Source organism: Podarcis erhardii (assembly GCF_964252035.2).
Source record: "Podarcis erhardii genome assembly, chromosome: 15".
Taxonomy (NCBI): domain Eukaryota; kingdom Metazoa; phylum Chordata; class Lepidosauria; order Squamata; family Lacertidae; genus Podarcis; species Podarcis erhardii.
The window spans coordinates 9457244-9474579 of NC_138505.1; the positions used below are offsets into that span (position 1 = coordinate 9457244).

General features: G+C 48.6%; 1 protein-coding gene across 1 annotated transcript; it reads left to right on the top strand.

Moving 5' to 3' along the window:
* Window positions 1–486: 486 nt before the first annotated feature.
* Window positions 487–15576, top strand: LOC309329963 (mothers against decapentaplegic homolog 6-like). Its single transcript, XM_081841304.1, has 4 exons — window positions 487–613; window positions 4694–5073; window positions 6780–6872; window positions 13050–15576. Exons 2-4 carry the CDS (start codon window positions 4698–4700, stop codon window positions 13583–13585), a joined length of 1005 nt encoding a protein of 334 aa, XP_081697430.1. The 5' UTR covers window positions 487–613; window positions 4694–4697; the 3' UTR covers window positions 13586–15576.
* The last annotated feature ends 1760 nt before the right edge of the window (window positions 15577–17336 follow it).

The window sequence follows — 17336 nt, forward strand, 5'->3', positions numbered from 1 at the left end:
TGAAGCTGAGGCTCCAAGACTTTGACCACCTCATGAGAAGAGAAGACTCCCTGGAAAAGACCCTGATTTTGGGAAAGATGGAGGGCACAAGGAGAAGGGGATGACAGAGGACGAGATGGTTGGATAGTGTTCTCGAAGCATGAGTTTGACCAACCTGCGGGATGCAGTGGAAGACAGGAGTGCCTGGCGTGCTCTGGTCCAGGGGGTCACAGAGAGTCGGACACGACTAAAGGACTAAACAACAACAACCTTTTCCCCCCCCTGACATCCCTGGCACCGAGAAAACCTTCAGGTCAACCCTGGCAGCTGCCTGCTGCCATTGGCATGACTTGCCCTGGCAGAGATCCCTCCAGACCAAGTTTTTTTCCCCCAAGCTCTCCCCCCACCCCACTGACGCCCCGTTTCCTCCGCCTGCTTGCTGCCTCCCACGCAGAGAGAGAGAGAGAGAGAGAGAGAGAGAGAGAGAGAGAGAGAGAGAGGCTGGACAGAGGAAGCCTGGGGAGGGAACAGCCCGCAAGAAAAGAGCTTGCCAGGAAGTTTGTGGGTTGAGCCGTCCTGGTCTCCTGGCGGGTTCTGCACCCAGTGGTGTGTCCAGCCGCTCTTTGCCTTCACAGTGAGTGTGTTCCGCCGTATCTCGCTTTTGGACAGGCGTCTCTAACTCGCCGTGCAGTTAGGGAACCTGCTTGCTGCTGCTGGGTACCGGGGCGGGTGCATTAACATGTTAGATGCCCTCCGCGCGTGCACTGTGGCTTACGCGGGGCGCACGGGTGATAATTTGCTAACCAGGGCCGGATTTAGGTTTGATGAGGCCCTGAGCTACTGAAGGTAATGGGGCCCTTTATATGTCCAGCTGTCCTTTGTCAACAACAAATTGTCGCTGGGTTTTTTTGCTGTGTTGAATATATGCTACCTGGTAATTTATGGACTGAATAGGTATCTAAAGCCTTTGGCACATAAGAAAATATGTATTTTTTTTCAAAGTAATGTTGAACTGAAACACAGTTAAGAAGAAGTATATTAATAGTGAAATACCATTAAGAAGAAGTATATTAAAAGTGAAATAATTATTAAGCTCTAACTTAAATTTTTTTTTTATTCATCACAAACTTAATAATGCAAACACTTTGATTGGCATTTGGCAATCACGAAAGTTCCTTTCGAAACAGTTTACAAAGATTCATAATCTAGTCTCTAGAAACTTGCTATAACATGAAATAATAATTGTAGGTTTGTTTTATTTGTTTTTATCTTATATTTTGGAAATGTACATCCAGGTGTTTTTTCCTTTAATTTTTTTGGGGGGCCCCCAAGAGAGGGGGGCCCTAAACTATAGCTTGTTTAGCTTATAGGTAAATCCGGCACTGGTGGTAATGTGCTGACAAGGGCAGAGGTTGGTGTGGGAAATAGCCCCCGCTGACCAGAGATTTAAAGCTCTGTGATGCCTCTATAAACAGCCATGGCTTCTTCCCCCAAAGAATCCTGTAGTTTGTTAAGGGTGCTGAGAGTTGATAGGAGACCCCCTGTTCCTCTCCCGGAGCTACAATTCCCAGAATTCCCTGGGAAGAGGGATTGTTAGTTAAACCGTGGTGGAAATTGTAGCTGGTGGGTGCTGGGAATGAGGGTTCTCCTCTCAGCACTCTTAACCAGTGGCGTAGCGTGGGGGGTGCAGGGGGGGCCGGCCACACCGGGAGCAACATCTGGGGGGGCACGCTTGCCGCCTCCGGAGTCGCCGAAGAGCCTCGGGTGCAGGCTGTAGCAGAGCCCCATGTCTCGCGGAACCGACGAGCTGTGCGCGCGTCCGGGCTGAAGGCGTCCGGCAGGCAGCGGCTCTCAGCGCTCGCCACGGTCCCCGCGCGTCAGGGCTGTGGAGGGCGCGCCAGGCAGCCCCTCCTCACAGCCCCGCCGCCGCTGCTGCTGCTGCAGCAGCTGCTGGGCCATGTTGCATTTTCCTCGCCTCTCTGCCCTCCTCCTCCTCCGGGCAAGCGGCGTCGTTTGGGTGGCAGCGCCAGCGGCAACTCACCTCAGATCACCTGACACGGACCCGCCGCCGCCGCCGTGGCTACCTTACCGTAAATACCCCAGCCCAGGCAGCAGCAAGAAGAAGCTGGCAGCGGCGGCAGGTTAGGCGTTAGGGGCGCAAATTACTTGCCTTGCCCCGGGTGCTGACAACCCACGCTATGCCACTGCTCTTAACAGTCATGGCTTCTCTAAAATAATATTGGGAGCTGTAGCGTGTGGAAGGTGCTGAGGGTTTTTAGGAGATCCCCATCCCCTGCAGTCCTCTCTGAGAACCACAATTCCCAGAGCGTTTTAGCAGTCAATCCCTCTTCATTGGAACCTCTGGGAACTATAGTTCTCTGTGAGGGAAGCAGGAGTCTCCTAACAACTCTCAGCACCCTTAACTAACTACAGTTCCCAGAATTCTTTGGGGGAAGCCGTGGTTGTTTAAAGCAGTATTATCACAGCGCTTTAAATGTAGGTTGTGAATGTGGCCCCTGATTGGGTCAGTGTGGTTGGTTTCCCTGCCCCCACCCCGTTTTTATATTTAATTTTTATTTATTCTCCATTTAACGTTATACATTCACATCATCATTATCCACAATACCACCCTGGCTCTTTAGAGACTATCAACGACTCATGGCTTTCGAAATTAACCTTTATATCATTGCAATTTACTGTATACGCTTTCCAGTTCCAATTAGACTTATGACAGAACGTCTCAAAATTTAAAGAAAGATAGAAAGATAGAAAATTTCTCAGTGCAAGCCATCAGACAGCCCTGCTAGTGATGTTAATTGCTTACAGTAATCTTTGAAATATTGCATAAATTTACTCCAATCCTTTTGGAATACCCGGTACTTGATTGTGCTGTTTTCAGATTTTTCCTGTTGGCTTTGCCAGTTCTGCAAAGTCCATCATCTTCATCTGCTTTCGTTGGTACTGGGGTTTCTTTTTCATTTTTGGGCTTAAAGAATTCTTGCTCCGGTTGTCACATACACAGGGTTTCTTTCCCATTTGTGTGCCTCTGTTTGCACAAGTCCATGTGGGTTAGAATGTGGCTGTAATGCAGAATGGATGCTAGTTGCTTTGTGATGTTGTGCCGCTGGCTGGCTGCTGTTTGCAGGGAATCAGCAGAGCAGGCTCTGGGATTTTCAGCCGGGCTGCCTAGCTGCCTCCAACAGATGTGAAGGAACTGTTTGAGCATTTGAGAGTCAGAGGAGGTCTCAGAAATTATCTAATCCACTTCGCTGCTTGATACTATTGTGGCTTCCCCGACAGATGACTTTCCAGCCTCTAGAGAAGGAGATCTCTTCATCTCACAAGGGGCAGACTTTTTGCCTGTTAGTGAATAGTTAGGAATTTCTGCCTTCTACTGAGTCAGACCACTGGCCCATGTAGCTCAATACTGGCAACACTGGCTGGCAGCAGCTCTTTCGGGCAGCAGAGTCTCTCCCGGCTCTAACTGAGCCTGGGACCTTCTGCACACACAGCAAATGCTCTGTCACGTATTATTATTATTATTATTATTATTATTATTATTATTATTATTATTATTATTATGCCACCCATCTGACCGGGTTGCCCCAGCCACTCTGGGCGGCTTCCAACAGAATATGCAGAAACACAACAAACCACCACACATTAAAAGCTTCCCTATTCAGTGGTACCTTGGTTCTCAAACTTAATCCGTTCTGGAAGTCCGTTCCAAAACCGAAGCGTTCCAAAACCATAAAATGAAAGCAATAATCAATGTACTATACTATAAAATAAATAAGACAGTATTGTAGATGATAGTCATTGTTTTGATGGGGGGCTTTTATTCATTTCTGCAGTCACATAGTCAATCAGTCAGTAGCTGAACTGGGTTCCACACAATCACAAAAACAAATTAACCGAAAAAGCCTCAAAAACAAAAACACAAAATAAATAGCAAAAACAAAAGCGCCAAACGTAATCCGTTCCAGAAGTCCGTTTTGAATTCTGAACTGTTTGAAAACCAAGACGCAGCTTCTGATTGGTGCAGGCGCCCCAGAAACAATAGCCGCCAACTGTGTTGGATGTTCAGCTTCTGAAAAACGTTCGAAAACCAGAACACTTACTTCCGGGTTTTTGGCGTTTGGGAACCAAGGCGTTTGAGAAGCAAGGTACCACTGTATACAGCAGGCTTCCTCAACCTCGGCCCTCCAGATGTTTTGATACTACAATTCCCATCATCCCTGACCACTGGTCCTGCTAGCTAGGGATCATGGGAGTTGTAGGTCAAAAACATCTGGAGGGCCGAGGTTGAGGAAGCCTGGTATACGGAAACACAACAGACCATCACACATTAAAAACTTCTCTATATAGCACTGCCTTCAGATGTTTTCAGAAGGTTGTGCAATTATTTATCTGTTTGACATCTGATTGGCGTTCACAGGGTGGGCGCCACTACCGAGGAGGCCCTCCCTCTGGTCCCCCCCCTGCAAAAAAAAACCTCAGCAAAGATCATGATGCTTTGCCTGATTGCTAAGCAACACCTCCACCACCACTTGGTCAGGTGACTGCCACACTCACAGAATTAACCCTTAAATTACAAACTGAATGATCCTTGCACTTCCAACAGGCTACTTTACAGGGATGCGATTGAGGAGATGCTTTGAACGTGCGCACAAAAAATTAATAATGTTGGTTTTGTCGTTATGTCTCCATAAAGCCTCATGTTCCGGTCTCGGCGAGCCAACTTGGCACAACGGCTTTGGAGGCACCGCTGCGTCACGCCCGGCCCTGACGACAGCCACGGGGCATTGAAGCCGGCGGCTCTGGCCCTCTTCAAGAAGCTCAAGGAGAAGGAACTGGAGCTGCTGCTGTGGGCGGTGGAGAGCAGGGGGGCGGGCGAGTCGGGCTGTGTCTGGGTGGAGTCGCGAGGCTCCAAGCCGGGCCTCCCCGCCTCGCTCCTCCTGTGCCGGCTCTTCCGCTGGCCCGACCTGCGCCACCCGCACGAACTCAAGCGCCTCAGCTTCTGCAAGAGCACCGGCGGAGAGGGCAGCGTCCACTGTTGCAACCCGCATCATCTCAGCCGGCTCGCCATCCCTGGTGAGGAACGCAGGCGGTGTTTTGGAGCCTTTGACCCTCCAGGTGTTGGCGGACTACAACTCCCATCAGCCCTCGGAAGCTTGGCCTATGGCCAGGGATGGTGGGTGTTGTGGTCGGGCAACAGCCAAAGGGCCACAGGTTTCCACCTTCCCTCTCGTAGACACACATCCCAACCAATCTGGGATCACAGACCAAATGCACATGCAGAGGTGGAAAGCAGGGATGGGGAGCCCGGGGCCCCCCAAATGGGATGGACTCCAACTCCCAGCAGCCCCCGGCCATGCTGGCTGCATCTGGTGGACCAGAATGCCCATCATCCTTGGCTATTGGGCATACTGGCTGGAGCTGATAGGAGTTGGGAGAGCCCAGAAAGTTCACGAGGGCCACAGGCTCCCCGTTCTATTTTCCCCGGGGGCCGAACCTGCTCTGCGTAGACCTCCAGTGAAGCTGAGTGCTAGGAGATCCGGGGCAGATTGAACAAAGTGCTCTTTCCCGCAATGCATAGTTAAACTATGGCTAAATTGACATACAAACTGCGAGATAAGGACAACTGTGACTTTAAAGAAGAATGGGAACTCTTTACAAATCACTTAAAAAAAAAACAGAACAAGTTGGACTCCTTGGCAGGTTTTGAATAAACATACACAAATTGATTGATTGATAACATGGTAGACAGATAATGTAAGGATTCGTGTAATTTTATAACATGCAGAGAATAATATGTGCTGAGAAATCAGAGAGAGGAGCTGAGGGAAGTCTCTGGGGGAGGGAGGGTTTGAGGGGGGTGGGGGGGGAAAGGGGAGAAAATAATGAATATGATATATTTTGATATGCTGTTATGTTGAAATTGTTAATAAAAACATTTTTAAAAACCCTATGGAACTCTCTCCCACTTGAGGCAGTGAGACAGCCACCGATTTGGATGGCTTTAAAAGAGGATTGGACAAATTGGAAGTGAAGCCTCTCTATGGCTAATAGCCAGGACATCTGTGTTCTCCTGCCACTGTCATTGCCTCTGAATAACGGTTGCTACGAATCACAGGAGGGGAGAATTGCTGTTGTATTCAGGCCCTGCTAGCGAGTTTCCCATGATGCATCTGGTCAGATCCTGTGAAAACGGGATGCCGGACTAGATGGGCCATCAGCCAGATCCAGCAGCCTGCTGCTGATATTATTATTATTATTATTATTATTATTATTATTATTATTTACTACCTTTATCTTCCAACGATCTCAAAGTGGTGTACATACTTTCTCCTCCTCCCCATTTCGTCCTCACAACAACCCTTTGAGGCTAAAAGATGGTGAATGGCCCAGGGTCCATAGCTGTCAACTTTTCCCTTTTCTTTCGAGGAATCCTATTTGGAATAAGGGAATTTCCCTTAAAAAACGGGAAACGTTGACAGCCATTCCAGGGTCACAACCAGTGAGCTTCATGGCTGAGTGGGGATTTGAACCCTGCTCTCCCAGGTCCTCTAACCATTACACCACACTGCCTCTCAATATGTTCTTATGTTCTTCTGTATTCAACTCCCACCATCCCTGTCTGTTATTCAGTCTTGCTGGGGCTTATAGGATGCTGGACTTATCTTATGGCAGCAAAACGCAGGCCTCACCCACCCGCTGCCCCCTAATCCTCAAGATATGAACCAAAAGATTTAAAAGCGGCTCATACCTTCCCTTATTATTATTATTTTCTTTTCTAGAGACCCCCCTGCCCCCCTACGGCAAGATCTCTCCTTTCGCAACCCCTCTGAAGTGCGCCAACACATTGAACAACAACCGCAGAATATGGCAAGGTGAGAAATCGGGAGCCTCGGTAAGGAGGTGTGAGAGAGGGCCTGATCCTGCGCACGGCTGAATCTGTGTCCAGGCTGTCAGCAAGGGAAGAAATTTTCCTAGCAAGGATTGGAACCAGCTTCTGATCTGGTTTGTGGGCTGGTTACTCCCAGGATGCTGAGACTCCTCAAAGGAGTAGAACATCTGCTTTGCATCTGGTAGATTCCAGCTTCAATTCCAGGCATCTCTTCTGGGGACGGCCATTCCAGAACAGGGGAACAGGGAAGCAGAGCTCCCCCCCCCATCTGCTCTGCCCTGACAGGCCAGCCCCATACAGCCTCCCTGCACCCATCTCTTCCAATATGAAGAGGCCTGAAACCAGGACATAGTCTTCTGCGCCTGTACTGCTGTGCAAGTCTCATGACCCATTCAAGATTACAGCCCTCCCAAAAGGGCTTTTTCTGGACACAGCGGCCCAAAGGTGCTTGGGGGGGGGGGAGCAGCGAACTTGCGCAGCACCTCTAAACACGCGCTTTGGGCTGCTGTGCCCTGCAAAGTGCAGCCCCAAATAATGCGAGATCGCGGCAGCCATTTTGGCCGCCTCTCACAAGAAAAATCTGAATGTCCCGTTTTTGTCAGGGCAGTCGGAGGGTATGTCCTCCTGTCTCCTCGGGGCACCAGGCTGCCTCAGAGGGAGAGTTACGAAGCAGGTTTATTCCATCAGCTTTGCTGGAGGCCCAGCTCCACCAGGCACCACCTGCCCCTGAACTGTGCCCACGTTTGGTCGTTACAGGGCAACAGTTTTGAAATCAGTGCCTGAGTTTGGGTTTTCCTCTGCCCTCCCTGTCCCTCTTTCCTTGTGTGTTGTGGGTTTTTTTGTTTTTAAAGATTGCAAGCCTGCAGCTAGGGACTGTCTTGCTTTGACTGTAAGTAAGTCGCTCCATCCTTTTTGGATGGGGAGTGGGGTGCAAATACTCAAAATTAATATATTTAGGTCCTTGACTTTATGCCCCATTGGTGGGCTTCTGAGAGGCATGTGAGAGACTGAGCTAGACGGGACTTTGCTCTGATCTAGGAGTGCACTTCTTATTTTTGGCCGTGTGTGGACTGAAACCTGCCTCTCTCAGCACCACCCTGAATGTTGTTGTTTAGTTGTTTAGTCGTGTCCGACTCTTCGTGACCCCCTGGACCAGAGCACGCCAGGCACTCCTGTCTTCCACTGCCTCCCGCAGTTTGGTCAGACTCATTCTGGTAGCTTCGAGAACACTGTCCCACCACCTCGTCCTCTGTCGTCCCCTTCTCCTTGCGTCCTCCATCTTTCCCAACATCAGGGTCTTTTCCAGGGAGTCTTCTCTTCTCATGAGGTGGCCAAAGTATTGGAGCCTCAGCTTCACGATCTGTCCTTCCAGTGAGCACTCAGGGCTGATTTCCTTCAGAATGGAGAGGTTTGATCTTCTTGCAGTCCATGGGACTCTCAAGAGTCTCCTCCAGCACCAGAATTCAAAAGCATCAATTCTTCGTCGATCAGCCTTCTTTATGGTCCAGCTTTCGCTTCCATACATCACTACTGGGAAAACCACCCTGAATAGTGGCCCCCAACCCTCCTGCAGTTAGAGGTCCTGATCCCAGGCACGCCGATTATGCTGCCCTCTTGTGAGTAGAATGAAAAGCAGGCAGGGAACGGCCCAGCCCAGAGGCCTTCCTGGATACTTTGCAGAGCAGAAACTTTTCAAAAAGCGAGGGACGGACACCGACAGACGGCTGCCCCTGTTATTTCTGGTTCCCGGCGGCCAGGAGGAAGTTGCAGCCCGCAGAGACACAGACAATGTGCCCTGACGTACAATGCAGCCTGGGATCTGGCGCCTGGCCACGCCGCCACGTCTGAGCAAGCTCTCGGCGCCTGGGCTGGCTTTTCCTCTGTCCCAGCCAAAGATGTGGGACCCCAGCGAGAGACCGTGGGGCCTACGTGCCGCCTCTCAGCGCTCCCAGCCGGCCCCCGTGGGACTTCCCGCTCCCATTGTCCCAGGGCGCTTTTGTCTGAGCAGAAACCCAGCAGTCTCCTTGACCAGGAGGAACAGTCCATTCCTTATTTGTTTAATTTTAACAGTCCCTAGTTAAAAAAAAACACACACAACTTATTTTTTGCTTTTGGGGGCTGTGCCTTGCCGCAATGGGGCCAAAGGGCCATAACTCAGTGGTAGGATGTCTGCTATGGATGCAGAAGGTCACTAGCTCTACCTATTACTTTATCTTAGAAGTTTCTAGTCCTCAGGGATCTGGATAAATTATTGTTGTTGTTGTTTAGTCGTTTAGGAGCTCTTCGTGACCCCCTGGACCAGAGCACACCAGGCACTCTTGTCTTCCACTGCCTCCCGCAGTTTGGTCAAACTCATGCTGGTAGCTTCGAGAACACTGTCCCACCATCTCGTCCTCTGTCATCCCCTTCTCCTTGTGCCCTCCATCTTTCCCAACATCAGGGTCTTTTCCAGGGAGTCTTCTCTTCTCATGAGGTGGCCAAAGTATTGGAGCCTCAGCTTCAGGATCTGTCCTTCCAGTGAGCACTCAGGGCTGATTTCCTTCAGAATGGATCGGTTTGATCTTCTTGCAGTCTATGGGACTCTCAAGTCTCCTCCAGCACCGGATAAATAGCTGACTTAAATAGGAAGCTGCCTTACACATCGAGCTCAGTACCGTCTGCTAGGGTTTCCTGTGCATAGCCAGGATTTGGCCATCATAAACAGCATCCGGGTGGAAATCTGGACGTAAGGCAACCCATCTTGGAAGTGTAGATTTTGGCAAATTCCTTAAAAATAGCTCAAAAACAACTTTTTTTTTTTTTTTTTTGAGGTGGGGGAGCTCAACCACTTTGGGCAAAACTAAAAAAAAAACCTCAACAACTTTGTGCCTGGATTTTCAATTTTATGGCAACCCTAGTCAACACCAGTGGTTCTCAACCTTTTTTATTTTGGGCCACACTTTCAGAGTAAAAAATGCTCACGCCTCACAGGATTTTTTCATTGGTAAGAAATGCATTGGAAAACAAAAACATACAACTCCTAGCGGTGCTTGATTTTTTAACAAAGAACACAACTACATTATAATAGGACCACGGGGCATGTGGAAAGTATGAAACAATGCAGAACATGACTCATTCCCAGAATATATCGTAATATTGGTGGTCCCTGAATCTTCCCTTCCTATTTGCCATCCTCTCCTGCCACACCCTTTGAGAATCACTGGTCTGCACGGACCAGCAATGACTTCTCCAAGAATTTTGGGCAGAGGACATTCGCAGCCCTACCTGGAGATGTCAGGAATCGAACTCAGGACCTTACACTTGCAAACTGGATGTTCTACCGCTGAGCCACACAGCCTTTTCCCCTTTCAAAGACTCCTCCAGTAGAATACAATTCACTTTAAATCAGCATCATTATCTATACCTTTGCATCTGTACATATGCACCGGCACATGAAAATCTATGCCTCGTTGTTTTTTTGTGGCACACAAATGCCCACCTTATCTTTGTGGTCTGATCCTGCAGGGCTCTCCTTAAAAGTTCTCAAATGAATTTTGGAATACGGCGTTTTGCTGAGATCTCTCTGTTAACAAACAAAATCTTTCCATGTTTCCGCCTAGCTTTTTTTGAGGCTGTATGTGGGAACGGAACGGGATTTGGAAAGGAAAGAGCTTATTTCTCATCTCTTAACAGCAGCCCAGGGGCTCCATGGCTAATATCCTGGAAGACTTTTAATCTTAATCATCTGGATTGCTAGCATTTAAGGGTTTGGCAAATTGCCCTTCCTTAAAAAAGATTATCTCCTAAACGAAAAGTATCTAAAAGGCAGAGCTCGAATGACTCATTCATATATATGATCTTATTTCTTGTGCAAATATTTTTATTTGTTTATTGCATTTATATACCAATTTTATCTTCCAAGGAGCTCAAAGTGGCCTCCAGGGTTCTGCTTCTCACAACGACCCTGTGAGGTAGGTTAGGTTAAGAGATGGTGAATGAACCAAGGTGAACTTGAACCCTGCACTCCCAGGTCCTAGTCCATTTGAACCCTGCACTCCCAGGTCCTAGTCCAGGGGTTAGCAAACTTTTTCCACAGGGGGCTGGTTTACTGTCCCTCACACCTTGTAAAGGGCCGGACTTTTTTTTTAAAAAAACCACAAATTCCTATGCACACTGCGGAGAAAAGCAATGACAAACCTAGACTGAATCTTAAAAAGCAGAGACATCACCTTGCCAACAAAGGTCCATATAGTTCAAGCTATGGTTTTCCCAGTAGTGATGTATGGAAGTGAGAGCTGGACCATAAAGAAGGCTGATCGCCGAAGAATGGATGCTTTTGAATTCTGGTGCTGGAGGAGACTCTTGAGAGTCCCATGGACTGCAAGAAGATCAAACCTCTTCATTCTGAAGGAAATCAGCCCTGAGTGCTCACTGGAAGGACAGATCCTGAAGCTGAGGCTCCAAGACTTTGACCACCTCATGAGAAGAGAAGACTCCCTGGAAAAGACCCTGATGTTGGGAAAGATGGAGGGCACAAGGAGAAGGGGACGGCAGAGGGCAAGATGGTTGGACAGTGTCCTCGAAGAGACCAGCATGAGTTTGACCAAACTGTGGGAGGCAGTGGAAGACAGGAGTGCCTGGTGTGCTCTGGTCCGTGGCGTCACGAAGAGGCAGACATGATTAAATGACTAAACAACAACAACAACATGCACACTGCGAGGGGGGCAAGTAGTCACCACCACCACTGTGCTTTCTAGCCCACGGGAGCACCAGGGTGGCAGCGGGGGCGGGAGGAAGAGGCCGAGCGACAGCGGCTCTGTCAATCAAACACTGGTTTAGCTCAGCACGGCGCAGGGACGTCTCTGCCAATCAAACGCCGCTGAGGTAAACCAGGCGCAGTGTTTGATTGGGAGAGCCACCGCCCCCCAGCCTCTTCCTCCCATCGCTATTGCCGGAAGTCTCGGCTTCGCGGCGCGGGCCAAATTTAGGACCCAGGTGGGCCTGATCCTGCCCAGGGACCGTAGTTTGCTGACCGCTGTCCTAGTCCAACACTCAAACCACTATGCCAATTGAGGCGTCTGCTCACTCACTCAGTGCCATCAGTCTAGGCAGATGTTTAGCTTGTTTAAACGTCTGTTGGAACCTTGATTCTCAATAATGATGGAACTCACAGTTGGAGCATACTTTAATTTTTTTTTTATAAATCTTTGTTATTCGTGTGAGTTAATACTTTGTGATACCTTTTCAGCTGCACTTTATCTTTGTACTTTCGTCCTTCCAGGCTGCGGCACTTTATAATCTAAATTTATGAGTCACAGAATCATAAATAAATAATAATAATAAACCTTTATTGTCACTACACCACCTGTGTGCAGTGAAATTAAACGAGCCACCCCCCCAATACACTCAGTCTTGTTCGTGCTCTGTGTGCTTGTCAGAAGTCAATTACACCACTATTATTATTATTATTATTATTATTATTATTATTATTATTATTATTTTAGAGAGTGGGAAGGGACCCTGAGGGACATCTAGCTCACCCCCTGCAATGTAGGAATATCCTTGGGCTGCCATTCGTCCAGAGTTTCCCGGATGTAGCCAGGATTTGGCCCTCATAAACGGTATCTGGGCGGAAATTGCTTAAATGTTCGGGAAAATCTGGACGTATGGCAACCCATGTCAGAAGTGTAGATTTTGGCGATCTTCTTCTTTGGAGATTTTGCAAAAACTTTTATGTCCAAGATTCTTCTTATTCTTTGGAGATTTTGCAAAAACTTTTATGTCCAAGATTCTTCTTCTTCTTTGGAGATTTTGCAAAAACTTTTATGTTCAAGTTTTCATTTTTTAAAAATACGGCAACGCAAATTGAATATTCAACTGGGGTATCTGCACTAAGTTCTTCTTTCTGTTATTTTTGCGCTTTTCATTAGTTAACAAACTGATAATTTTTTTTTAAGTTCTTGGAGGACTTTAATGTGGAGGAATTATAATATGCAGCTGATTTAGATACACTACTAAGGACCCACGGAGGGGAGTCCTAAGATTCGGAAGAACCTTGTTTGATTTCAAAATTTCAACGTGCTAAATGTGAGATTTGCTTTGTGAAAACCAATAAAAATATTTAATGATAAAAATAAAAAGTTCTGAAGGGAATGCCTTTCTCTCCCCCCCCCCTCCGCAGACACTAGCCTCTCCCAGCGCTCCCTCAGAGATGGCCACTGGTGCAAACTGGCTTACTGGGAATACCGCCTTCGAGTGGGAAGGCTCTTCCCCGTCCACGACGACCACGTCAACATCTTCGCCGACCTTCCAACCGGCAACGGCTTCTGCCTGGGCCAGCTGGGCTCCAGAAACCGTAGCCAAGCCATCCAGCGAGCCCGGGCCAAGATCGGGCAAGGCCTGCTCCTGAGCCGCGAAGGCAGCGGCATCTGGGCTTACAACCGCAGCGACCACCCCGTCTTTGTCTGCTCCCCAACCCTGGGTCCTCCTGGCGGCTCCGGGCCAGCTGTTTACAAGCTCCATCCCGGCTACTCCCTCAAGGTGTTTGACTACGACCGCGCCGGCAACCTGGCCTGCTGGCAGGGCCACCACGACGGGCCCTACGATGCCCACAGCGTCCGCATCAGCTTCGGCAAAGGCTGGGGCCAGTGCTACTCTCGGCGGTTTATCACCTCTTGTCCATGTTGGTTGGAAGTTCTGCTGAGTATACCTAGATGAAGAGGGGGGCAAGGAGCCAGGAAAGGGGGCTGGTTTTGCGGGTGGGGGGGAGGAACCCCCTCTCTGAGCCTTGGGGGCGTCCGGGAAAGATCTACGTATTATTTCCCAGCTTCCTCGCGCAGGGAGAGAGAGGATTCTGCGAGAGTCGGGTGGCTTTTGTAAGTTATCTGTTTCCTTATAAATATACGGGTTGAGAAGGTAGTGTCATATATATAAGTCGAGAAGGTAGCCTGAGGGCGAGCAAGTTAGAGGTAGTCACAAGGCAGAATTAGAGCAAGGCCCAACAAACTCAGGTTCACAGCAGAATTTTTCTTTTTTGTAGTTCACAAAAAAGTACAACTACTTCAGCAGCTTCCTCCCTGGGAATTTTAGCACTTCTGCTAGTGCGGCTGCACTTTTAAAGTTTTAGCATCCATCTCCCTTACGGAAAAAAACTATAGTTCTCAGGGAGGGTTTTTTTGGTTTTTTAAAGTGAAACTGGTTTCAAACTGGATTTGTAGTGTAAACGCAGCTATTGCTTTGGGGATGGAGGGCAGCCACTCAAAGCGGTCTGCTGGGGCGGAAATGACACCATTCAGGTTTGTAAAAGCTTCACCCCATGAAGCTGAACAGCAGTAAGTGCAGGTTGGAGAAGCAAAGGTGTGTTTGTTGCTGTCCATTTACAGCCTCCACTGTAGGGAACGTTCCGCTGGCTTAGACGACCTTAGAAAACGGGACTGGAGAGATTCCTGGAGGAGGATTGGCCCTTCGACATCTCTTAAATGTGGTGGGTAAATGGAACCTCCAGTTACAGAAGCAGTCTACCTCTGAATATCACGTGCTGGGGATCGGTAGCAAGGGAAACAACCCACAGCTTCCCACCTCGCTTGTAGGACATGGGTAGCCGATTTATACCAAATCAATCCATTGGTCCATCTAGCCTGGTAGTATCTACACTGACCGGCAGCATCTCTCGGGGGTTTCTGGCAGGATTCTCCTGCGGCCCTACCTGGGGATAACCAGGAGCAAATCTGGGACCTGTCTGAATGCAAAGCAGATGGTCTACCAGGAACTAAGGTCTTTTATGTAACAAAACCAAACCCTAAGATTCCAGTCCTCATGATTCTGAATAAACTGGTGAATTACAGAGGAACAACGGGAGCTGCCTTAACGTGAGTCCAGCCCTTGACCTGTCTAGCTCAATATTATCAGTATACCAATGGCAGCAGCACTCCAGGGTTTCAGACAGGCGGTCATTTGCAGCCAATTTGAAAATGCTAGAATTTGAACCCGGGGCCTTTTGCATGCAGGGGAGATGTTGCGAATCTCTGGTGGGCTTCCTTTTGAGGACAGGCTGAGATAAAACCCTTTGGTCTGATGTATCAAGAGTTGTTGTGGAAAGAAGCGGGGAGGACAGCAAGTCGGAAAGCAAAAAAATAGCGAAGGAAATCTTGCTCATGTCCCGACCCTTTTTGATCTCTTAAGTAAGAGCCCAGCTTCGGCTGAGATATTTCTTTACTTTTGCCTCCTTTTCTCTTTTGCTATTAGTGCGACACATTTATTTCTAGTGCGCTGCATAGAACACATAATTTGATATTTGTGCGGGGGGGGGGGACCAGGTGTGACCCCCCATCTCTGTTTGAGCAGAGAGAGAGGGTTCAGAGGGGATCCTGGAATGAGAAAGGAGGAGGAAGGGGTGTTTGTGAGGATGGGAAAGTGGGTCTCGAGGAGAGGATATAAGGAGAGAAGATAGATGAATAGATGGGAGGTTTGCCGGGGCAGAAGGAGGGACTGGGAATGGATGGTTGTTGTGGGAGCTGGAGGAAGTTGTACTATAACAAAAGTAGGAGCCTGACAATACCTTTCGTAGGTGTTACGGGCCGAGCAATTTTATACCCAGTTAATTTATTTCATTGTCATTGCATAAAAATTTTATACCACTCGATTGTAAAAGGAAACCAGCAACCCTCGGAAGAGGTTTACAACAAGAATAAAGCAAATAACATGATCAATGCAGACTGTTTCAGAATCATAGAGTTGGGGGGGGGGGTCCAAGTCCATGCAATGCAGCTGTTCCATGCAGGGATCGAACCTGCAACTTTGGCATCATCAGCACCACGCTCTCAGCAACAGAGCTATCTACCAAGAGCAGCTCTTTACAACGTTCAAAGGAATAATTAAAACCAATGATAAACGGAAAACCAGATTAAAAGGTGAAGGGACCCCTGACCATTAGGTCCAGTCGTGACCGACTCTGGGGTTGCGGCGCTCATCTCTCTTTATTGGCTGAGGGAGCTGGCGTACAGCTTCCGGGTCATGTGGCCAGCATGACTGGCGAACCAGAGCAGTGCACGGAAACACCGTTTACCTTCCCGCCGGAGTGGTACCTATTTATCTACTTGCACTTCGTGCTTTTGAACTGCTAGGTTGGCAGGAGCAGGGACTGAGCAACGGGAGCTCACCCCGTCACGGGGATTCGAACTGCCAACCTTCTGATCGGCAAGTCCTAGGCTCTGTGGTTTAACCCACAGCACCACCTGCGTCCCATGAAACCAGATTAACCTTCTACAAATCTAGGCAGGCTTTCCTAACCTCAGGTTTCTAGCAGGCGCCGGAAAGAGTGCAGCAAAGGTGCAATCGGTGTCAATCGGCAGGGAGTTCCAAAGTGCCAATGAATCCTCACTATAGAAGTTTTGATTTCTTAGCAGTGCAGAACGAGTGTTCTATAGGGACATAGGAAGGTGCCCAATACTGAGCAAGGTCATGGGGTTCATCTAGCTCAGTATTGTCAACACAGACGGGCAGAAGCCTCTCCAAGCTCTATCTGGAGATGCCTCTGCTTGCAAGATTCTAATCCTCATCATTCAAAATGTACAGCTAGTTTAAAGAAGATCATAGGAAGCTGACTTATACCAAGCCAGACCATTGGGTCCATCTAGCTCCATAGTGTCTACACTGACAGGCAGGTGTTCTCCCAGGCTCCAGGCATGATTTCTGGAGATGTTGGGGATCAAACCTGGGACCTTCTGCATGTGAGGCAGAAGCTCTGCCACTGAGCTACAGAGCTTCAACTGGAACCCTGAATGAGAGGGTGCACCTCCACAGGCACATACCTCCACATGTGGTGGAAGTGCCCCAAAATCCAACTATTCTGGACAACAGCCATACAAGAAATATGAAAAATAACTAAGCAAGTATTAGACATCACCCCAGAATTGGCCCTACTAAACATCTTCCAAGACAACGATGCCCATTTACACCACAAAGAACTCATAACCCACCTGCTCTCAGCAGCCAGAAACACCATAACCAGACACTGGAGAGACCTGTCAGGAGTAAGCATGGACCAATGGTACCAAATAGTATGGGAAACAGCCCTACTAGAAAAATTAACCAATAAACTGAAACTGACACGGGGACAAACAGAAGAAGACGCCTTTACCCCGGTATGGCTCCCCTTTATCACGTACATAGCCCAACAATGACAATAACAAAGACAATGACAATAATCTACCCACAGCGTACAAATCAATATGGCTAACCTGATCCAAAACACCCACCCACCCCACTCACACATGAAAACAAAGATCACCACAGCCAATCACAAACAATCAACCACACCCTAGGCCAACCCCAACCTCTCTCACCACCAAAGAAACAAATGAACAGCACGAGCGACGCTGACACCAAACCCTACATACATTAAGCAAAATAGAAACATCGCCACTCAACCCCACCCAATCTTCCCCCCTCTACCCCCTTCCCCCCCCCC

Bases quoted from the DNA above. Each gene is read 5' to 3' on its own strand.
- LOC309329963 (XM_081841304.1), top strand. From the start codon at position 4,698: ATGTTCCGGTCTCGGCGAGCCAACTTGGCACAACGGCTTTGGAGGCAC. The intron at 5,074-6,779 runs GTGAGGAACGCA...TTTCTTTTCTAG, and splicing joins CAGCCGGCTCGCCATCCCTG to AGACCCCCCTGCCCCCCTAC. The intron at 6,873-13,049 runs GTGAGAAATCGG...CCCCCTCCGCAG, and splicing joins CAACCGCAGAATATGGCAAG to ACACTAGCCTCTCCCAGCGC.